Genomic DNA, 25,335 nt, shown 5'->3' with positions numbered 1-25,335 from the left:
AAGTGTGTCTACAGGTGATCTGTAATTCTGACTGTAGCTGCTAATATCTACTTGTTTTTGACTACAAGTGAGACTTGCATTATTGCTAATGATTGTTATGCATAAATCTATGTGGTCTGAGTGACTCAGTACACCTCTTTTCCCTCCATGATGAGGAAGCTAATACTGCTGAAAGCTAGGATAGTTTCTTGTACTTTAGGATGTGTCTGTCAACAGTTCTAAGAATTTCACCACCTGAAGGCAAGAAACAGCAAGCCATTCTGTCTATAATTTTGTAGCTTTCTCACCTGAATTTTTATTTTCATGTAGTTATCATATTGCTTATATACCCTGTTTTTTTACATTTAATTATATCTGAAATAGATAGAAAGGATTTATTTTCCTTCATTTGCTATATTTTACAACATAAGCCATCCAATATTATTTTCATAAACATAACAAGTCCAATATCATGAATGTGATAATATATGTGCTAAATAAATAAATAAAAATAAAATCTGTACCAGTCACAGCCAGGAGAATAATCGAACAAGCTTGCAGTAGGTTTATGGCCAACAGCTTGCCCATTAATCTTACAAAGCTCATATTACATGACTGTAAATGAATCAAAATGATTCACAGTTGCCAGAAGTAGAGATTAATGGGAATACAATGCATGTGTGAAGTTTATGGGTACCCTGATGGATAATGAACTGAGGTGGCACCAGCACTTGGGTAAGTTAACCACATAGCTAGATTCTGCCTGCTTTGCACATGGAAATATTACTCACAGTGTTGAACATGCAGACCGAATTCTTTGCTTACTTTTATTCAAACTGCACTGTGGCATAATATTCTGGGGATATGTAACTAAGGAGAAAAATTATTTATTCTACAGAGTCACACAAAAGAAAATTGTGTAACATTGATAACCTAACATCTTATAGAAGCCTCTCCAGGGACCTAAGAATTCTTGCACTTACATGTCAATATACATTCTCCCTAGCTGTATTTTAGAAACAATAGTGAACTTGGAATGAACTTTGCAATCCACAACTACAATACAAGAGGTAAAAGCAATTTTCATAAATAGAGTAAAAGAATACCTGATTTTGAACTCCTTCTGAATTTAACAGAAAATTTGTATTAGATAGTTGCTGACAGTTTATAGGCAGCAGACAGTGGTCTGCATAAAGTTATATACAGGCTTTCTTTGAGAATTTAGATAAAAACAGTGGATAGTGCTTTTCTACACATATAAAGTAATCTATAAGAAATTACAATAACCAAACAACAGAAAATCAAGGATGGAATGTAACAATATTCCGAGATGGAAAGTTGCTACTCACCATATAGTGGAGATGATGAGTTGCAGATAGGCTCATGGAATCCCCCCTAATGACCTTACCATCAAATTACCCATCTCTGGCTGCCACCCCTCCTTCCACAATGACACCCACCTGTTCAAATTGTGCCAATCCTTAGCCCTCACCAAAAAAGTCTGGCAAAACCATATCAACCAAGCCCAAGCCTCCTTGCAGTACCTTTTCTCCATCCGCAAGATTCCCCTACTATGCAATCCCAAATTCCTGAACCCATAACACACATTGAAACTCTTGCCCTGCAGGAACTTGAGCAACGTGCACAATGCCACCTCAAAAAGCTCTCCATCCTGCTCACTTCCTGCTCCCGCCTTGGAGTGCCGCTGTCCATCACCTTCATAACAACCTCCATACCTCCCCCACACTCCAACATAGCTGACAAACCATGTCTTGCAGACTACTACACTTACCCCACCCTCCAAAACCCCCTCCCACCACCACACAGAATCCAGAACCTACATAAACCCACAACACAGTCATGAACCTTTCCTCCAGAAGCCTTAGCCCCACAGAAATATCAGTCCTTTCCCCAAGGCCTCAACTTTTGCCCCACTGCCAAATTTAATCATGCAGGACTTGTTAAAGACCTTTTCTCCTTCTCCCATTCCCTACAGTGGAAACACTTTTTTGCCACCAACCCTACCAATCAGACTCAACCAAAGACCAATATTAAACCTTGCCTAACTCAGTTCATTCCTCCATCCAACCGTGATCCACCACCACTGCCCCCAAACCACCCCCTGTTAAATTTCCAGAGTTTCTTAACATCAAATCTTACCTCATCATCATTCCCAAACCCCTTAACATGCAGACTAACCTTACATCCACAGAAAGCACTGCAGTCCACCATCTAAAAACTGATCATGACATTATAATCCTGCCTGTGGATGAAGGATCCACCACTGTTGTTCTGAACCGCAAGGATTACCTGGCGGAAGGATTCTGACAGTTGTAAGATACTTCCACCTACAAACCTTGCCACATTCCAGGAATCCAGCAGGATCTCCAGTCACTACTCAAATCCTTAGGCCCATCCCAGAATATCTCCCTGGAGTCCATCTCTCTATTCACCCCTACCACTCCCCGCACTACTATCTTCTACATGCTTCCTAAAGTCCACAAAACTAACCACTCAGGAAACCCCATTGGGTAAGTTACTGTGCCCTCACTGACAGAATCTCTGCTTTCATAGACTGACACCTTCAACCTATTACCTGGAACCTACTCTGCTATATAAAAGATACCAACCATTTCTTCCACCGACTCTCCACAGTTCCTGTCCCTTTACCACACGGTGCCCTGCATGTCACTATTGATACCACCTCCCTGTACACTAACATTCCTAATGTCCATGGCCTTACCGGTATTGGACACTACCTTTCCCAACGCCCGACAGATTCCAAACCAACAACCTCCTTCCTAGTTGCCATGACCAACTACACACATCAAAAAATATTTTGCATCATCTCAGTTCTGAGAGTTCTGGAACCTGTACAGAATATTGGAATAGAGATCAACATAAACATAATTTCTGGCCTTTTAATTGCTCATAAATACCACACATTGCATGTTGCACCACCATATGGTGAGACCTTCAGAGGTGGGGGTCCAGATTGCTGTACACACCAGTACCACATCCTTCTGCATTGATGCATGACTGTATTCGATGTGGCATACTATCCGCAAGTTCATCAAGGCACTGTTGGTCCAGATTGTTCTACTCCTCAATGGCAATTCAGCATAAATCCCTCAGAGTGGTTGGTGGGTCACGTCATCCATAAACAGCCCTTTTCAATCTATCCAAGGGATATTCAATAGGGTACATTTCTGAAGAACATCCTGTCCACTCTAACCGAGCAAAGTCGTTATTCTGAAGGAAGTCATTCATAAGATGTGCACAATGGGGGCGTGAATCATCATCTATGAAGACGAATGCCTCGCCAATGTGCTGTCGATATGATTGTGCTATTGTTCGGACGATGGCATTCACGTATCGTACAGCGATTACAACGCCTTCCATGACCACCAGCGATGTACATCGGCGCCACATAATGCCACCCCAAAACAGCAGGGAACCTCCACTCTGCTGCACTCCCTGGACAGTGTGTCTAAGGCGTTCAGAATGACCGGGTTGCCTCCAAACACGTCTCCAATGATTGTCTGGTAGAAGGCATATGTGACACTCATTGGTGAAGAGAACATCATGCCAGTCCTGAACAGTCCATTTGGCATGTTGTTGGGCCCATCTGTACCATGCTGCATGGTGCCATGGTTGCAAAGATGGACTCACCGTGGACGTCGGGAGTGAAGTTGCGCATCATGTTGCCTATTGCCCACAGTTTCAGTCATAACACGATGTCCTGTGGCTGTACGAGAATCATTATTCAACATGGTGGCATTGTTGTTAGGGTTCCTCCAAGCCATAAGCCATAAGTAGTGGTCATCAACTGCAGTAGTAGCCCTTGGGCAGCCTGAGTGAGGCATGTCATTGACAGTTCCTGTCTCTCTGTATCTCCTCCAAGTCTGAACAACATTGCTTTGATTCGTACCAAGATGCCTGGGCACTTCCTTCGTTGAGAGCCCTTCCTGGCAGCAAGTAACAATGCGGAATGATCAAACCATGGTATTGACCATCTAGGGATGGTTGAACTACAGACAACATGAGTCGTGTACCTCCTTCCCGGTGAAATGACTGGAACTGAATAGCTGTTGGAGCCCCTCCGTCTAATAGGTGCTGCTCATGTGTCGTTGTTTACATCTTTGGGTATTTTTGGTGACATCTTTGAACAGTCAAAGGGACTGTGTCTCTGATACAATATCCACAATCAATGTCTATTTTCAGGAGTTCCGGTTGGTTGGTTTTGGGGGATAAAGGGACCAGACTAGGAGTTCCGGGAACCAGGGTGATGCAAAACTTTTTTTGATGTGTATATATCCTCATCCACAATTAATTCTTCTTTACTTATCTACAAACAAATCCAGGGTACGGCTATGGGCACCCACATGGCACCATCCTATGCCAACCTACTCATGGGCCATCTAGAGGCATCCTTTCTAAACACCCAGAATCCTAAACCCCTCACCGATTCAGATTTATTGATGACATCTTTGCTATCTGGATCAAAGGTGAGGCCACCCTATCCACATTCCTCCAGAACCACAACAACTTCTGCCCCATTTGCTTCACCTGGTTCTACTCAACCCAACAAGCCACCTTTCTAGATGTAGCCCTCCACCTCAAAGATGGCTACATCAGTACCTCCATTTCAACAGCTGCAACCCTTCCCATACCAAGAAGTCCCTCTGTACAGCCTATCCACCTGTGGTCATCACATCTTCAGTGACGAGCAGTCCCTCTTGAAATATACTGAGGGTCTCACTGAAGCCTCCACTGACCATAATTATCCTCCCAACCTTGTACAAAAACAGATCTCCTGTGCCTTATCTTTCCAGTCTCCCACCACCTCCCAGAGCCTCACTGTCTGGTCACAGAGGAGCATTCCCCTCATAACTCAATACCACACAAGGCTGGAGCAACTGAATTACATTCTGTCCCAGGGTTTCAATTACCTGTCATTGTGCCCTGAAATGAGAAATCTCGTGCCCACTACCCTTCCCACCTGTCTCACAGTGGTATTCTGCCATCCACTGAACCTACACAATATACTCGTCCAACCTTACACGACCCCTGCTCCCAATCCCTTACCTCAAGGCTCATACCCCTGAAATAGACCTAGATGCAAGATTTGTCCCATACATCCTCCCACCACCACCTACTCCAGTCCGGTCACTAACATCACCTATCCCATCAAAGGCAGTGCTACCTGTGAAACCAGTCATGTGGTCTACAAGCTAAGCTCCAACCACTGTACTGCATTCTGTGTAGGCATGACAACCAATAAGCTGTCTGTCTGCATGAATGGCCACCGACAAGCTGTGGCCAAGAAACAAGTGGACCAGCCAGTTGCTGAACACGCTGCCAAACATGATATCCTTCATTTCAATGACCGCTTCACAGCCTGTACCAGCTTTTCTGAATTGCACAGGTGGGAACTTTCCCTGCAATACATCCTATGTTCCTATAACTCTCCTGTCCTCAACCTACGTTAGTCACTGTCCTCACCTATCCAGCCCCTACCCTGCTCCCATTCCAGCACTACACGCTTGTCATTCCACCCCCACACCCAGTCTTTTTTTATTTATTTAATTTAATTTTTTTATTCATTTCTATTTCTCTCCTTTTCTGCTCCTCGCCCCCCCCTCCCCCGTCCCCGCCTTTCCCCTGCCTTCCTCCTAACCTCCAGCACTTCACTGTCTGCCATTCACACCATACTATCACTCCCCCTCCCCACCCCAGCCTCCTCCTTTTCCCCACCCAGTCACCACTCCCATCATGCACTGGTGCTGCTGCTCACAGTGTGGTTTCAGTTGCCTGAGACTGCAGTTGTGTGAGTGAGTTGTGTTTGCGCATGCACGTGTGTTTGCGGCATGTGTGTGTGTGTGTGTGTGTGTGTGTGTGTGTGTGTGTGTGTGTGTGTGTGTGTGTGTGTAGTGTGAAAATATTTTTGTTGTGCCTATCTGTGAAACAGCATCTCTGCTATATGGTGAGTAGCAACTTTCCTTCTCAGAAATTACAATAAATTTCAGTGCTAGTATACATACGTAAACAGCAGTTGTTGATGTATAATGTGAGTCAGTCTACAACCCTGAAGATTCTCCTTCATGTTGGGATTTATAGAGCATGATGAGTGAATGAATTAAATAGTACTATGACATTATTCAGGATATGTTTCTGTACAGCAAAATATACAGGGTGATTAGCAATCAACACACTATTGAAGAAATCATATAACTCTTTTAGTCCTTAATCAGTTTCCATAAAACAAAAAGCATAGCATACCTTAAAATGGCAGAATCACCTTAAAATGGCAGAATACATTTTAATAGCTTCACATAAAAAGCAAAACTGTTCATCAGTTCTTTCAAATGTTTAGAACAGACTTCTACAAATAATTCATTTTTAATTTAATTTGGGGTGTGGCACGTCCAGCACTAACAGATTCTGATGAACACAGAAATTGTAGTTCAAAAATTGATGGTAGCAGTTAAGAGGTCTTCAAAGACCCAAACAGTATTCTGGAAAATGGGCATTAAGCCACGCGTAGACAGAAGTGCAAAATGAAGTGCAGTGCCAACTTGCATAAAGATTAGATTGTTCAGCTGGTCCCATGAGAATAAAATACCAATTATAATGAACCATAATAAGCTAATTCTTTTCATTCATTAAGTCACAAAAAAATATATCGACCTATGATTATCATCTGTGTTGAGACACTTTATATTGTTGCTTCAGGGTATAGGCGACTTCCCCAGTAATTATCCTCAAATAATATAGTGTGCAATAAAAACATGTGCATTGATTAGCAACCTCCTTGGCACAAAATACAGCTTTATCTAAAAGACAAGACCAGTCTTTGAAACCAGCAAACAGCATTTCTCAACACTCCAGACGATGGATTTATATTGATAAAGCCTACCAACAACAGTGTTACCACAGAAGAAATTTTAACAGAACAATTTAGATAATGTATTTTGAGACACTACAATCATGAAATTCTTGCAATGGCATAATGATTAACCCTCAAGCAGGTGTGCCTATATATACTGTAAAGAATGCCAATCTCAAATAACATCGTACCATTCCACTGTTTTACAATTGTCAGCTCTTATCTACTCTTTCATTATTGCTTCAGCTAACACAGTGATAAATTGTTTAGTCATACATTCAAGTGAGCAGCGGTAATATAAAATAAACAGTGAGCTAGGTAAGAAAAAATTTGCAATTTGTGCAAAAAAGAAAAAGAAAAAAGACCCATGTTAGGAGCTAGTACCACAATCCGACAATGAAATAGTTGTCTACAAGGTAACTAATTACTGAATAAATGGTTGGCTTTGATCTTATGCAACTGTGCTGTTAAATGCTTTGAGTGAGTCATTTCTGGGGAGTAACATTATATGCAGCAACAGATTGATATAATGAAAGTTTATTGTTATTTAATTGAATGGTGCTTTCACTCATATAACATAAGCTTATTTTATCACTGTTTAATTAAACTGTGATTTTGCTCATACAAGTTTACATTGGTAACCTAAAGAGAGCTATTCTTTACATGTATACAAAGTAAGCCACATGCCCGCTCCTGTTATGAAAAACAAAGTGCCCAGTGGAGAATAAAAACAATCTGCAAAGCCCTATAAAGTAAGCAGTTATATGCTTAGCATAGGACTTGGTTTAAAATATATTTCAGGTGTCAGTTCCAAATATTTGACCACAAATTTTTTTGAGTCACTATGCTCTTAAGTTAAGGTAAAGTTTGTTGTGTGTTATAAATATATTTGATCTTGGTTTTCTTCTAATGAATTTTCTGTACCACTAAAAACAGTGATTAATTTCAAATAAATTAAGATGAAAATAGAGCATGAAGCAATGTTTGTTACTGTTTTCATTCTTTCAGTTTTCGTGCTACTGATATGTCTGGTGGGCTGCTAAACCAAATGCCTTACCTCAGGTTTATTGCTCCCAGAGCCTCAGGATATGTTACCCTTGTGAATAATTTACAGCGAATGTGGAACTTCATGAAGGTTAGTTGTAACATTAGAAGAGCTGTGTAGTGTTATAGTTCAGTACCTAAGCCTCTATGTTCTTAGATTTAATTGCCCTCTGAATTATTTCTGCACAATTTGTTCACATTATCTTTTATAGGATAAATATATTGATATATGGACCATGTTAAGTACATGCTATGAGGGGTGGTGACATGACATGTTGTACTTCCAGGTTTTGTCATATATGAAGCAAAATAATAAGCTGTTGTTTCAAAGTTATTAGAAGATAGTACTGATAATAATTTCATATTCCGTTGGGGCAGATAGACAGACAGACAGACACACACACACACTCTCTCTCTCTCCCTCTCTCTCTCTCTCTCTCTCTCTCTCTCTCTCTCTCACACACACACACACACACACACACACACACACACACACACACACACACACACAGTATACAGATTTTCACTTTTTCAGTTTGTGTGTGTACATATAAACTGTTTTAGAAAGGTGAAAAAAATCTTAGATACAGTTTTTATAAATGTAATCTATGTACAGAAATTACAGGGTCCTACAAAACAGTAATAATTACTTAATGTTGGTGAATTACATTCACAGGCTTTTGTTAATTTAAAATATAGTGACTGAAGGTAGACACTGAAGGCAGATCTTTGTACTGCTTACATGAAGACAATAAGAATGAATTTTTGTACTATGTAGACGGATGTACAGCTTTACAGAGTATGTAAGATCCTTGTGCAAGGGCTTTACAAAGCAGGATAACGTTGTGATAGTGTATGGAGCAGAAAAAAATATTGATAGGGATCAGGGCTACAATAGTTAGTGACCTGGTAAAAATAGCTTCTGCAATGAACCCTACAAATATTGGGTTGGTGCCTGCTTTCAAGTGATATTATCGGCTCCAATTAAATAGTTCTGTAAGAAGGGTCAATAAGGAGTTGGACTGGCTGCTTCAAGTGGCTACTAGGGCAGATAAGGGTGTGGTTCCTGTCGATGGTGTTGGTAGCTGGAAATTCAGTAGGCATGGCCTGCATCTCAGTAGGAAATGGAAGGGTAAATTGACTGTGTTGATAGCAAAATCTTTGGGGAGGGGGGGTGTATCTCTTTTTTAAGCTAAGGTTAGTGTCCAGTGATACAACACTGAAAGGAATCAAGTATAATGAGATCATATGAGAACAGTGAAAAATAATGTTTGTATATTGCCTCAGAATATCAGGGGATTAAAAACAATGCAGATGAACTTATTGTTTGTTTGGAAAATTTAGAAACTGAGAATGCAATAGATGTATTATGCCTATCTGAACATCATATAGTCACAGATATGGAAAGGGTAAATGTGAGTGCATATTAGCTTTCTGAACATGTGATTAGAGAGAATATGGAAAAATGAGGAGTTGTAGTATATGTTAAAAGTTATAATAGCATGAAAAATTTAGAAACTAAAAATAATTGTGTAGAACGACATATACAAGTGTGTGCCTGTGAGCTTAAACTAAATAATGGTAACTATGTTTCCACTGAAAAATTTTCAACTATTTCTGAAAAACTTGGACTCCTTGTTGTGCTTTCTCTAAGACAGAGGGTAGCAAATTATTATTTGTGGGGATTTCAGTGTAGATTTTCTGAAAGAATCTGAGTGGGAGAATGATCTCGAAGTATTAATCAGTTCTTTCAATTTGACATCAGTTATTAACAATGTAGGAAAATGCAGATTGCTACTTAAAGTAAAGATGATAGGACAGACAGGACAGAAATTGTTGGATGGAGGGTGTGGGGATGGTAGTTTGAGGCCAGGATATTTATGGGAGCAGAGAATGTTTTATAAGGATAACTCCCATCTGTGCAGTTCTGAAAAGCTGTTGGTGGATGGAAGGATCCAGGAGGTTCAGGTAGTGAAGCAGCCATTGAAATCAAGTGTGTTATATTCAGCTGCATGTTGTGCCACAGGGTAGTCTACTTTCCACATCTACATATATACTTCACTAGCCACCAAACAGTGTGTGGCGGAAGGCATTATTTGCGCCAAAGTCATATTTCCCCCCTCTGTTCCACTCGTGTACCACGCAAGGGAAAAATGACTCTCTGAATGCTTCAGTATGGGCTCTAATTTCCCTTATCTGTAAATGGTGATCATAACGTGATTTGAAAGTTGGTGGTAATAATATATGCTCTACATCCTTGGTCAAGATTGGATTTTGGAATTTAGTGAGCAGCCCCTTCCATTTAGTGTGTTGTCTATCTGTAAGTGTGTCCCACTTCAAAATTTCTATGAGATTTATAACACTCTGGCAATGGCTAAATGTACCAGTCACAAATCTTGCCACTCTTCTTTGGACCTTCTCAATCTCTTGAACCAGACCCAACTGGTAAGGGTCCCATACAGATGAACAATACTCTAAGACTGGACAAACTAAAGTAATGTAAGCAATTTACTTTGTTGAAGGACACCATCGCTTCAGGATTCTACCAACACACCACAATCTAGAGTTCACCTTACCAATTACTTGTGTAGTCTGATCTTTCCATTTGAGATCATTTCAAGTAATCACACCCAGATACTTGACGGATGCTACTGCTTTTTTCTATGCAGTAGGCTACACTTACTAATATTGAGAGATAACTGCCAGTCATTACACCACACATTTATTTTCTGCAAATCCTCAATGATTTGTTCACAACTTTCATGTGATGCTACTTTCCTGTAGACTACAGTATCATCGGCAAACAGTCTAATGCTGCTGTCAATACGATCAACCAGACTGTTTATGTAAATTTCAAAAGCAGTGGACTTATTACGCTGCCCCGGGGCACACCTGATGTTGTGCTTGTTTCTGTTGAAGTCCCACCATTCAGGACGACATACTGCTCTCTGATGTTAGAAAAATTTCTATCTAACCACGTATGTCACTGGAAAGGTCATAAGAATGCTCTTTTTGGAGCAAGTGACAGTGCGGAACTGAGTCAAATGCCTTTCGAAAGTTGAGGAATATGGCATCAACCTGGGAGCCGGTATCTAGAGACTGTTGTATATCATGCACAAAGAGGGCCGGCTGTGTCTCTCATGACCGCTGTTTCTTAAAACCACGCTGGTTTCTGCAGATGAGCTTCTCAGAGTCTAGAAACGTCATTATATGTGAACGCAAAATATGTTCCATGATTCTACAACAAATCAATGTCAGTGAAATTGGCCGGTAATTATGTGCATTCAATTTTCTACCCTTTTCATAGATTTCTATGACCTTGGACTTCTTCCAGCCCCATGGAACTTTCCACTGCTCCAATGATCTCTGATAGATGATGGATAGGAAGTGTGCTATATTTGTAGAATAGTCAACATAGAATCTTACGGGGATACCGTCTGGGCCAGATGCCTTCCTAGCATCTGAGGATCTTAACTGTTTTGCAATCCCAGATTCACTAAACACTATGTCAGCCATCCTTGAGTTTGTTCAATAATTGAAAGGGGAATGGTGCTGCAGACCTCTAGCATAAATGAGTTTTTGAAAGCTCTTGGCCACAGATTGGCAGTGGGCAATCATCCTGGTGGACAGTTGGCCAGTACTCATACCAATATAAAAACCTATGCAATGATTGCAGCAGAGCTGGTAAATGATATGTCTGGTTTCACAGGTTGCCCAGCCCCTGACAGAATAGGATAAACTTGTGACAGGACTGGAGAAGGAACTGCTGGGTGGGTGGATTGGGCAGGTTTTGCACCTGGGTGTTCCACAGGAATATGATCCTTGTGGCAATGGTTGGAACTGGGAATGGCATAGGGATGGACTAGGATGTTGTGGGATTTGGGTGGGTGATGGAACACTACTTTCAGAGGAGTGGGAAGAATCTCAGGTAGGATGTCCCTGATTTCAGGACATGATAGGTAATTAAAGCCTTGGCAAAGGATGTGGTTCAGCTGTTCCAGTCTGGAGTGGTACTGGGAGATGAAGGGGACATTCCTTTGTGGTTGGTTCTTCGGGTTGGTGGGAGAATTAGGGGTGTGAGGGGAAATGGCGTGGGAGATGTATTTGGACATTAAGTCTGGGTGTGGCACCTGTCAGTGAAGACCTTAGTGAGACCCTCAGCATACTGAGCAAGGGAGTCTGATCACTGTAGATACATCATCCCCAGGTGGCCAGGCTATATCTGACGTATTTTTTTTTATGTGAAAGGGAGGACAGCTGTCAAAATGCGGGCACTTTTGGTGGTTGGTGGGTTTAATGTGGGCAGAGGTGTGGATGGAGCCATCAGAGACGAGAAGGTCAACATATAGGAAGATGGCCCCCTTAGTTGAGGAGGATCACATAAAGTGGATGGGAGAGAAGGTGTTGAGTTTGTGAAGGAACAAAGAAGCCAACAGATTGGACCCTCTCTGTCCTATCATCTCCTCCCCATTCTCATCTCCCATCCTGTTTATTTTCAGACCTCTGTCATTGCAGCTACCTGTCTTTCCCTGCTCCTCTCCTTTTTTCTCCACCTCCTTGGCCACAACCTCCTGTTGCCAGTCTACCCCCTGCCAACTCCATCAGACAATGTTTGTCTCTCTCCCCACCCAGGGACTACTATCCCCTTCTGCACTCCCTCCAGATTGCTGCTTGCATCCCATTTGATGGTTGCATTCCAGCCCAAGATGCTGGAGTTGGTGGTCTAGTGTGTGTGAGGTGTGCTTGCTTGTGAGTGTGAATGAAGTGTGTCTCTCTTTTTCTAATGAAGTCTGTGGCCGAAAGCCTTATGTGAGTATCTTTTAAATGTGCCTGTCTGCATTCTGATGTGTCTTCTTCACGGTAAATAGCAATCTGTCTTTTCCTACATTGCTGACATTCGTACCTGGAGTTTTCATTGTTTGACATCAGTTATTGATTTTCCTACTTGAATATTTCAGGAAAGGAGCACACTGATAGATAATATTTTCACAAATCAAGGTAAATTTAACCAAATAAGCATTTATCCTGTTAAGAATAGTCTTTCTGAGCATGATGCTCAGCTAGTTACAGTATATGACGTAGCTCCATATAGTAATGCAAATCAGTCCTCCAAAATGGTGCATTCAATTAATCAATTAATGATTTAATGATTCCAAATTTTAGGGATAGATTGCAGCTGTTAGACTGTGATGAGGTGTACCAGGAACCTGATGCTAATTTAAACAATAACTTATTTCCTGAAAAGCTTGTATTTTTGAAAACAGTTGCCCTAAGAAAACAGTGAAATATTACTGTAAGAAACTACCGTATTTACTCAAATCTAAGCCGCACTTTTTTTCCGATTTTTGTAATCCAAAAAACCGCCTACAGCTTAGAATCGAGTGCAAAGCAAGTGGAAGTTCTGAAAAATGTTGGTAGGTGCCGTCACAACTAACTTCTGCTGCCGAATATATGTAGCGCTACACAGGCATGCTTCGTAGGCACAAAGATAAATACTGGCGCCAAAACCTCTGCGTCAGTAAATAAATTTTAAAAAAAGGTGGAAGACGAGCTTTTTTTCGACCACTGCATTTTCATACATTATCCAATGAAGTAAATACAAATTCCGTATTGTTCATCTTCGAATGTAGCAGAATTTCAGTATACTACGAAAATCTGACTGGCAAGACTGTTTGGGATGTTTGTCAATATGGCCAACTCTGCGTTCTGAATTTTTTTCCGCCTGTGAGAAGAGATTGTTGCTAATAGGAACCTGATGAAATGTGAATCACTTGCAGTATTCTCTTCAGCATAAGAATAATACGAATATAAACATTTTGCCATGTATTCTTTCGTGTTTGCTGCTGTCTCATTTAAATCCTGTCTGCCTAATAAACTACGAAACTAGAGTGACACAACAGCAAATGCGGAAGAATATACGTATCGTGTCATGTTTATATTCATATTATTCTTATGCGTAATAGTGATACAGTCAGAAATGAAGCACGGCAAATGACTAGATTTTTAAATCTAAGATGACTCTAATTTCTCTGCAGAATTTGATGTACTAAAGAAGCGGCCGGAAAGATTTCCAAACGGAGAAAAAGTTTCACCTAACTCTCGTTCAGAAAATGTTCTATCACACACAGTCTATTATTTGGTTCTTGTAGATCATTATCAAAGAAAGCAGCAGTGTAAGTAACAACAAATAGCAGTCTCTTGCCATTGTTTCGCTAACGAGACGATTTCTCTCTCTCTCTCTCTCTCTTTTTCTTTTTTTTCTTTTTTTTTCTTTTTATTTTAATTGTAAGCGGCGGTAGCGTGCACAAAAGCAAGCCATGCCGCGAGCGGCGACAGGCCGTAAACACGCACTATCAGAATGTGACAAACAATGCAACACACAGTACAGTAATGCATTTTCAGCTTAGAGTGACGTAAACACCTATAACAAAGAAAACGGCACTTATCAGATCAAAGCAAAATAAGCAATCGATTCAAACCAGACGAAGCACGTGAAAAAGGAAGGGTACCCGTATAAATGCGGACGGAGCACCTGACGCATAGCAATGGCTACCTGGTAAGGCTTAACTGCTAAGCTTAAGACTCGAACCAAACTACTGTAGCTGTATTGTCATTCATTCGACCTAATTGTGTCTCATATTACAATGGACCAACTTTGTTTTGATTTGGAGGTGCAGCCTAAAACTTTTCTCCCCCCTTGAATTTCGAGTCTCAAATTTCAGGTGCGGCTTAGAGTCGAGGAATTTTTTTTTTTCCTTTATTTCGAATCTCATTTTTCAGGTGCGGCTTAGATTCGAGTGCGGCTTGGATTCGAGTAAATATGGTATATAAAAAAACAATGACTTACTAAAAGGATAAAAATATCTTATAACCAGAAAAGGGAAATAAATCTAATAGCAAGAAAAGCAATAACCAAGAAACATTTAAATATTATAAAAACTACTGTACTATATTAAGGAAAGTTATTAAAAAGTCCAGAAATATGTGTATTATGCCTGAGATTAACAATGCTGATAATAAAATTAAAACAATTTGGAATATTGCTGAAAGGGAAACAGGGCAACTAAGAGCACAGGAAGACTGTAAGAGGTCTGTCTAAAAAGTATCCAGCCTTTGATTTTCCTGTGCAAAATAGAGACAATAGCACAGCGCCACTGGACACAGTAAAGGAAGAGACCTTTATGTGCTTGCGTGAATTTTGTCCCTGCCTTCCAGCATGTCAGTCGCTCCCTGTCAGTTGCTGAGTGAGGTGCTACATAACGTGATCCTTGGGTTGAACAATGGTAGTGCATCAAATTTTGTCAAAAGCTTTGTGATTCTCAAAGCAAAACAATTTTTAAGATTCAACAGGTGTTTGGAGAAGATGCAATGGGTATAACATAAATTAAGGAGTGGTTCAACTGAATCAAAAATGGCTGCACATCAGCAGAGAGGGACCATCATTCTGGCAGGATCCAAACTACTCAGAGTGCAGCTGTTGTTGAGATGGTGCAAAATTTGGTGATGGCAGATCATCATTTGACCATGTGGGAGATTGTCCAAGAGGTTGGAGTGAGTAAAGATGCTGCATATGCAATTTTGTGAGATGATTTGAACATGTATTGAGGGGCTGCGAAATTCGTGCCAAAGTTGTTGGCACTGGAACAAAAAGACCTCTGTTTTGACATTGCACAGGATCTTCTGGACACCACCAACACTGATCCCAGGTTTCTGAACACCATGATAACTGGAGATGAGTCATGGATGTACGGGTTCAACTCAGAAACAAAAAGATAGTCATCGCAATCGAAGAATCCCGAGTCTCCAAGGCTAAAGAAATTGCAGCAAAATCAGGTGATGCTGACTGATGTCCGTGGAATTGTGCATCATGAATATGCACTGGAAGGACAAACAGTGATAAAGGAGTGCAATCAAGATGTTCTCTGGTGACTCCATGACATAGTTCGCCGTGAAAGACCAGATATGTGGATGGCAAAAAAGTGGCAACTGCATCATGACAACACCCCCACACATTCATCCTACCTGATCCAAAATTTATTGGCCAAACTTGGAATTACAGCTGTTCACCAACCTCCCTACTCTTCAGACATGGAACCTTGTGACTTCTGGTTGTTTCCAAAATTGAAGATGCCACTGAAAGGATCCCATTTTGAGAGTACAGAAAACATAATGTAGAACATGCTGACAGAGCTGAACACCATTCCAAAAGAAGACTTCCAGAAGTATTCCAGCAGTGGAAGGATTGGTGGGCTAAGTGTGCGCAAGCACAAGGGGCCTACTTTGAAGGAGATTAGCGTCTCAACCCTGTCAGGTATTCGAAATATTTTTTCTGGCCAAAGGTTGAATACTTTTTAGATAGGCCTCGTATTACCATAAAACTGAATGAAAAGTTTATTAACAAAAAGTCAGAGTTTGAAAACATTTTTAATAATCATTTTTTATATGTTGTGGAGAAAATATGATCCAGATGTTCATTAGAAAAGGCAAAGATATATATGGAAGGGGCAATAACTATTCAGTTTGATAAAATTGAAATTCCACCCACCTCTCCTTCTGAAGTTAGGATAATAATAAACTCACTCAAAAGTAAAAGGTTACATGGAATTTATGGCATCCACAACAAAGTACTAAAAGCTTGTTCCCAACAGGTAAGTGGGATTCTTAACAACATATGTACTAGCTCAGTGAAACTGGGCATTTTTCCTGATAGTTTGAAAATGCTATTGTTAAGAAATTGCATAAAAAGGAGGATAGGTCTGATGCTAGCTTCTGACAGCCTTTTCCAAAATTCTTGAAAAAGTAATGTATTCTAGAATATATATGAAGATAGTAACTGTTCTCGAAAGAACAGATGCCACTCATGACAGAGCAGCTTCTCTAGAATAAATGATAAATAATTGAAACCCTCAGCTGCTGATAGGTGTTGCTGATATATCTCGATGGGGTAAGCGGAAAATGTGTGCCCCAACCGAGACTCAAACCCGGGATTTCCTGCTTACATGGCAGGCACTCTATCCATCTGAGCGACCAAGGACACAGATGAATAGTGTGACTGCAGGGACTTATTCTTTTATGCTTCCCATGAGACCCACATTCTCAACTGTCCACAATCTACATACGTAATGTACCTAATAGATATTTGCCCATCCACTCATTACTCACGCACACTAAGGTGACAATTCCCGTAAGTGTTCGGGCAACCTGTGCACATTTGCACAGACAAAGGTCAATGGCTGGGTAGCCTTTAATTATATATATGAAGATAGTAACTGTTATCGAAAGGTATCAACTGTCAGCTGGAATAGCTGAACACAAACCGTAGCTCCTCTGGTAAGAGTTTGTGGGATACAACTTCAAAAGCTATTGTTAGATCCACAACGATGTCAACTAATATCTGCAGGACTTCTTTTCCCAAGAGCATTCATGTACTTTAAAAGGCTTTTACATAGTAGGTATGGTAGCTTCATAAAATAACACTGAGTTAAAGAAAACTGCGTTAATTTTCACAATGAAAAAGAAAAGGGCACAATCAAATGAACATTTTCAGAAACTAGTTACAGCATTGTGAAATGCTTACATGATTGTGCCTCCAAGACAATTTTAATTTTTTCTGAAGTCAACAATAACAGGCCTTTCTTGAAAAGTAGACCTATTTTTATTACAACGAAAATTCCAGAAGACAGTAAACAAAAATAAGAAAAAAGCAGACATTCAGATGCAACTGATAAATGCAATGCACACGTAATACAAAGAAAATTTCATTATTTTTAGCATATTCAGAGAACAGGTCAATGGATACAAATTGTAAACATTATTATATGGGATGTTTACATCAGTTATACACTATTCAGTTATAAAATGAAGAAATATGATAACAGTTGATTTACAATATTTGTATAATTATGAGTGGATGCATTTGCAACTTCTTGTGTTTCATTGACTTTTGAATTTTTAGATATCTGCTGCATGGTTTTGTGATCAAAGAGTATTTGTTTTGTTTTAAACTTTTTATTTCTTTGTATTTTTCATAAGTTGCTATAAAATACTTTTTACTCAGTCTTTTGACTTGCTGTGAAATTATCTTGTGGGTTTAGAGACATGTTTAACATGCTTTCTTGAGGAGGAGAACAATTATTTTTATGTGACTGAGTAGAAATTACCTTACTTTCACAGGAACATTTTACATAAATGGTTTTGTTATGCATTATTGCTCAAATACTTTAACATAATAGGATATGTAGTATCATAGTATTACAGTAGCAAAGAAATGTATTTAAGAAAAATATTACAACTTTTTGGCGTCACCAGACTAGAATATTTCCTTTACTTTAGAATGCTTTTGGATCTTGTGAAGAATGTTACCAATTTTTTCAGACAGTTACATAGCGATTTCTTCATCTTTCCTGATCTATGTAGGTCACCATTAAATCCACCAGTTTTATTTGTAACTATTTAATGATTATCATATTTAACAATTCTGTTTTAGAAATAATAAAGATAACCAGTATTTTATTGATATTTACAGTTTCAACAGTCGCTAGCCTAATTTTTTGATCTAAGTGGCATAGGGCACTATTATATAAGATTTCTGTAGAGTGTGGCAGCTATTCCCACATGAGTTTGTGTAGCCAGGTGGCCTAACGAAATAAATTTGGTCTGCTTTCCGACAATGTTCAATAATACATAGGACGTCATGTAGCCTAGGTCAGTGTCAAACTAAGTTACAATAATTGAAAGTTTGTTAGTGGTTGGTTTAACATTTTTATGACATATAGGGAGTTTTTCTGCTTATTACCGAATACATCTATATCTGTTTACATACTCTGCAAGCCATCACATAATACATGGTGGGTGTACGTTGTGTCACTGTTAGTCATTCCCTTTCCTGTTCCACTTGCAAATGGACCAAGGAAAAAACGACTGTCTATGTACTGTTGTATAAGCTCTGATTCCTCTTATTTTGTCTTCATGTGCTTCTGCAAGATATATACTGGTGACAGTCCATGCAGTGCTATGATTTTTTTACTAATTTATTTTGCATTATGTATCAGCATGTATTTGGTAGGGAGTTAGATCCAGTGATTATTAGTTATGTATAGACACTTTAATTTTAAAAAAAAGAATAATGTTGCACACCATGAAGGAATTATCTAACTGGGATGGAAATCAGTAGATGTGATGTACATGTATAGACAAACAAATGATCATAATTTCAGAAAAATTAGATGAGTTATTCAAGAGAAAGAGGTTCACAAACTGAGCAAGCCAGTAATACATTGGTCTACCACTTGTTCTTTTACAAGTTGTTATTCATCTTGGCATTGATTGACAGAATGGTCCTCCTGAGGGATATCATGCCAAATTTTGTCCATTTGGTATGTTAGATCAGCAAACTGCTGACCTGATTGGAGGGCCCTGCTACTAATGCTCCAAATTTTCTCAGCCTGGAAGAGATCCAGTGACCTCGCTGGTAAAGTCGGGGTTTGATGAGCAGGAAGACAAGCAGTAGAAACTCTTCCCATGTGCACGTGGACATTATCTTGCTGGAATGAAAGACTAGGATGGATTGCCATGAATAGCAACAAAACACAGCTTAGAAAATCTTTGATGTACTGCTGTGCTGTAAGGGTGCCACAGACAATAGTAAAGGAGTCCTGGTATGAAAAGAAATGGCACCCCAGACCATCACTCCTGGTTTTGGGCCTTGTAGTAGGTGACAGTCAAGTTGGTATCCCACCAATGTCTGCTGCACCTCCAGACTTGTCTTCAGCCAGGAACCTCATTGATTGGAGTAGAATTATCTGCAGTGATTAGCACTGCTTTCAATTGAGCCCCGATGACCAGTGAAGACATATCTGAAGATACCCCAGACAGCAGTGGAATACCAACCTGACTGTCGTCTGCCATACGGCTCAATAACCAGGAATGATGGTTTGAGGTGCCATTTCTTTTCATAGCAAGACCCCTTCTGTTGTCACCTATCGTGCCCTTAAGCACAGAGGTACATTGACAAGATTCTATGCTCCATTTTGTTGGCCTTCATTGCAAGGCATCCTGGGATTACATTTCAGCAATATAATGCCCACCCATACACAGGGACAGTTTCTGCTGCTTGTCTTCATGCTTGCCAAACTCTACCTTGGCCACCTAGGCCAAGGTCTCCCCACATGAGAACATTTGGAACATTATGAGTAGGGCCCTACAATCATCCTGAGATTTTGATGTTCTAACACACCAATTGGAAAGAATTTGTTATGGTACCCCTCTCAGGAGGACATCTAACAACTCTGTCAATCAATATCAAGCTGAGTAACTGCTTGTATAAGGGCCACATATGGACCAATGGGTTATTGACTTGCTCAGTTTGTGAAGCTCTTTCTCCTTAATAAATCATCCAGTTTTTCTGAAACTGTAATCAGTTGTTTGTCTGTACATCTCTCACTTTCCATCGCTTTTAGAAAATTCCTTCAGGATGCATCATTTTTTCTTACAGTGCAATAGAAAGATAATTTTCATAAAACTACACAACTTGTTTGAAGAATGGGAACATTCAACCAATGCACACTTGAAGTGTAGGAGTAGGACAACATTTGAATTAATTATCCTGACTCTCATAAGATTGACAAATGGTGTCCCTTATGTTTAATGGCATTGACCAATGGATGAACTGATAGTACTAGTTTATTTTCATCAATGTTAATTTATTTTGAATGCATTCATGTCATTTTCATAATATCTGAGTAATATCTGATATGGCTCTGTCAGAATATCTCCTTCTGTATGTATAAGGCTTTGAATGCTATACCCACTAACAGATATTAATGTAATTCCTTCAATATGTTTTGAGTCTTCCTATATCAGAGTACACAAAGCAATATTAACTATTAGCAATGCAGGATCTAAAATTGGTCTCTTATTTGCAGGAAACTATACATGAACATGAGACAACATTAACTCCAGGATGCCCAAGGGACTTAATTGATTCTTTTCTTCTGGAAAAAGAAGAAGATAGAAACAAAGCAACTTCATCATTCACAGGTTACAACATATGGCATTCTATGTTAAAAAAACCACTTCAACACTTTAAGTATAGCTATCTCTAGAGCTCAGTTCAATTTCATTCTTATCACGTAGCACAAGGCCATTTCCAGCATCTGTATTCATGTGGTAAAAATAATAGCAATGCAGAATATTTAAGGGTTAGTAAGAAAACAAAAGTGAAAAAATAACATGCCAAAATAGTAATCTTGTCAGGTGTAGTCCCCAACAACCAGTCTTTTCAACTCATCCCATCCAGTAAGTCTCCCATGACCTGGGACTCTGGGCAGCTTTTACAAACCCTCCCCATCTCCTAGATCTCATGAGTCTTCCTCCTCCACACCTCCCCCTTCCCCTTCAGCCCCTCTGCCAGAAGGAGCAACGGGCTTCAAAAGCTTGCAAATTAAAATACTTTTATGAGTGTGATCTGCTGCCTCAGTTTGATGAGTAGACTTTTTATCTATCCAGTGAAATTAAAAAAAAATTATGAAGTAGTTCATTTTCAAACTACTTGTTCTTACAGAATTCATCAAAACAATACAAAGATTTTCTGAATTAAAATTTTCAGCTTGACAAGATACAATGTATAAAACCACTTACAGAATATATTTTTTTAATTTAACTTTTATATATAACTTCTCAAAACTGAGATGACCAATAATCAATAATAAAGGTTCTCATTTTAGAAAGAACACAGACTCACATGCTATAACTCACTTATGAATAACCAATTTCAATTAGAATAGAATATTTACTCCCCCTTAAACACAATTACATACAATCGCAGTTGCGATAAAAAATTTATACAAATATATAGTTACTACATTAAGGTATTCTTACATGGATCCTTGCCTTATTATGTTTTGGCTTTTATGTAAGTTATTACATTAGTAATATTGTATGATTAAATGATGATGGCGTCCTCTTGGGTAAAATTCCGGAGGTAAAATAGTCCCCCATTCGGATCTCCGGGCTGGGACTAATCAAGAGGATGTCATTATCAGGAGAAAGAAAACTGGTGTTCTACGGATCGGAGCATGGAATGTCAGATCCCTTAATCGGGCAGGTAGGTTAGAAAATTTAAAAAGGGAAATGGATAGGTTAAAGTTAGATATAGTGGGAATTAGTGAAGTTCGGTGGCAGGAGGAACAAGACTTTTGGTCAGGTGATTACAGGGTTATAAATACAAAATCAAATAGGCGTAATGCAGGAGTAGGTTTAATAATGAATAAAAAAATAGGAGTGTGGGTTAGCTACTACAAACAGCATAGTGAACGCATTATTGTGGCCAAGATAGACACAAAGACCACGCCTACTACAGTAGTACAAGTTTATATGCCAACTAGCTCTGCAGATGATGAAGAAATTGATGAAATGTATGACGAGATAAAAGAAATTATTCAGGTAGTGAAGGGAGACGAAAATTTAATAGTCATGGGTGACTGGAATTCGTCAGTAGGAAAAGGGAGAGAAGGAAACATAGTAGGTGAATATGGATTGGGGGGAAGAAATGAAAGAGGAAGCCGCCTTGTAGAATTTTGCACAGAGCATAACTTAATGATAGCTAACACTTGATTCAAGAATCATGAAAGAAGGTTGTATACCTGGAAGAATCCTGGAGATACTAAAAGGTATCAGATAGATTACATAATGGTAAGACAGAGATTTAGGAACCCGGTTTTAAATTGTAAGACATTTCCAGGGGCAGATGTGGATTCTGACCACAATCTATTGGTTATGAACTGCAGATTGAAACTGAAGAAACTGCAAAAAGGCAGGAATTTAAGGAGATGGGACCTGGATAAACTGAAAGAACCAGAGGTTGTACAGAGTTTCAGGGAGAGCATAAGGGAACAATTGACAGGAATGGGGGAAAGAAATACAGTAGAAGAAGAATGGGTAGCTCTGAGGGATGAAGTAGTGAAGGCAGCAGAGGATCAAGTAGGTAAATAGACGAGGGCTAATAGAAATCCTTGGGTAACAGAAGAAATATTGAATTTAATTGATGAAAGGAGAAAATATAAAAATGCAGTAAATGAAGCAGGCAAAAAGGAATACAAACGTCTCAAAAATGAGATCAACAGGAAGTACAAAATGGCTAAGCAGGGATGGCTAGAGGACAAATGTAAGGATGTAGAGGCTTGTCTCACTAGGGGTAAGATAGATACTGCCTACAGGAAAATTAAAGAGACCTTTGGAGAGAAGAGAACCAATTGTATGAATATCAAGAGTTCAGATGGCAACCCAGTTCTAAGCAAAGAAGGGAACGCAGAAAGGTGGAAGGAGTATATACAGGGTTTATACAAGGGCGATGTACTTGAGAACAATATTATGGAAATGGAAGAGGATGTAGATGAAGATGAAATGGGAGATAAGATACTGCGTGAAGAGTTTGACAGAGCACTGAAAGACCTGAGTCAAAACAAGGCCCTGGGAGTAGACAACATTCCATTAGAACTACTGATGGACTTGGGAGAGCCAGTCATGACAAAACTCTACCATCTGGTGAGCAAGATGTATGAGACAGGCGAAATACCCACAGACTTCACGAAGAATATAATAATTCCAATCCCAAAGAAAGCAGGTGTTGACAGATGTGAAAATTACCAAACTATCAGTTTAATAAGTCACAGCTGCAAAATACTAACGCGAATTCTTTACAGACGAATGGAAAAACTGGTAGAAGCGGACCTCGGGGAAGATCAGTTTGGATTCCGTAGAAATGTTGGAACACGTGAGGCAATACTAACCTTACGACTTATCTTAGAAGAAAGATTAAGAAAAGGCAAACCTATGTTTCTAGCATTTGTAGACTTAGAGAAAGCTTTTGACAACATTAACTGGAATACTCTCTTTCAAATTCTGAAGGTGGCAGGGGTAAAATACAGGGAGCGAAAGGCTATTTACAATTTGTACAGAAACCAGATGGCAGTTATAAGAGTCGAGGGGCATGAAAGGGAAGCAGTGGTTGGGAAAGGAGTGAGACAGGATTGTAGCCTCTCCCCGATGTTATTCAATCTGTATATTGAGCAAGCAGTAAAGGAAACAAAAGAAAAATTTGGAGTAGGTATTAAACTTCATGGAGAAGAAGTAAAAACTTTGAGGTTCGCCGATGACATTGTAATTCTTTCAGAGACAGCAAAGGACTTGGAAGAGCAGTTGAACGGAGTGGACAGTGTCTTGAAAGGAGGATATAAGATGAACATCAACAAAAGCAAAACGAGGATAATGGAATGTAGTCAAATTAAATCGGGTGATGCTGAGGGTATTAGATTAGGAAATGAGACACTTAAAGTAGTAAAGGAGTTTTGCTATTTAGGGAATAAAATAACTGATGATGGTCGAAGTAGAGAGGATATAAAATGTGGACTGGCAATGGCAAGGAAATCGTTTCTGAAGAAGAGAAATTTGTTAGCATCGAGTATAGATTTAAGTGTCAGGAAGTCGTTTCTGAAAGTATTTGTATGGAGTGTAGCCATGTATGGAAGTGAAACATGGATGATAACCAGTGTGGACAAGAAGAGAATAGAAGCTTTCAAAATGTGGTGCTACAGAAGAATGCTGAAGATAAGGTGGGTAGGTCACGTAACTAATGAGGAGGTATTGAATAGGATTGGGGAGAAGAGAAGTTTGTGGCACAACTTAACTAGAAGAAGGGATCGGTTGGTAGGACATGTTTTGAGGCATCAAGGGATCACAAATTTAGCATTGGAGGGCAGCGTGGAGGGTAAAAATCGTAGAGGTAGACCAAGAGATGAATACACTAAGCAGATTCAGAAGGATGTAGGTTGCAGTAGGTACTGTGAGATGAAGAAGCTTGCACAGGATAGAGTAGCATGGAGAGCTGCATCAAACCAGTCTCAGGACTGAAGACCACAACAACAACATTACTTTAGTAAAGTACATTGTTATGAATAGAGATGTGGAAATGGATTAATAGTTGCTTGAATAATTGGAAAAATTGATTTGAAAGAATAGTTGAGTGAAAATTTTGAAGGTAATTTATGAATCTGTGCACAATCTTGGGTGAACTTTGACTGATAAAAATATCAACAATCCTTTAATATCATTACATTCAAGGTCAATAAACATAATTTACATTATGCACTACTGCTTCCAGTAGTATGCGGTACCAAATAATCGCCGCAACCTTTGAAACTATCAATCTGTCACACAAAACACAATATTTTTAGTATAAGTACATGAAATTCAATAGGTGCCTATCAAGTCTAAGTCATTACCTTCACATTAATTCCATCATGTTTAGTCTTGAGTGTGACAATGTCAACACAGGTATGATATATATGGTGTGAATTATTCTTGCCTGCACCAAACCTCTTGATGCAGGGTCTCAGCGGCAAGTGAAATGATGAACAGATACTCAT

At 39.5% G+C, this 25,335-nt stretch overlaps 1 protein-coding gene across 1 annotated transcript in view; it reads left to right on the top strand.

Annotated features, from left to right (window-relative positions):
* LOC124545496 (methyl farnesoate epoxidase-like) overlaps positions 1-25,335 on the top strand; it is a 161,808-nt gene that overhangs the window by 86,563 nt on the left and 49,910 nt on the right. Inside the window, exons 4-5 of the mRNA XM_047124442.1 lie at positions 7,877-8,003; positions 20,836-20,950. Coding sequence (XP_046980398.1) covers positions 7,877-8,003; positions 20,836-20,950 — 242 coding nt within the window. The remainder of the gene's footprint in view (positions 1-7,876; positions 8,004-20,835; positions 20,951-25,335) is intronic.

The sequence above is a fragment of the Schistocerca americana genome, chromosome 1 (assembly GCF_021461395.2).
Source record: "Schistocerca americana isolate TAMUIC-IGC-003095 chromosome 1, iqSchAmer2.1, whole genome shotgun sequence".
NCBI lineage: Eukaryota > Metazoa > Arthropoda > Insecta > Orthoptera > Acrididae > Schistocerca > Schistocerca americana.
The sequence above is the reverse complement of the archived record's forward strand: the minus strand, read 5'-3'. Positions and strand labels throughout refer to the sequence as shown.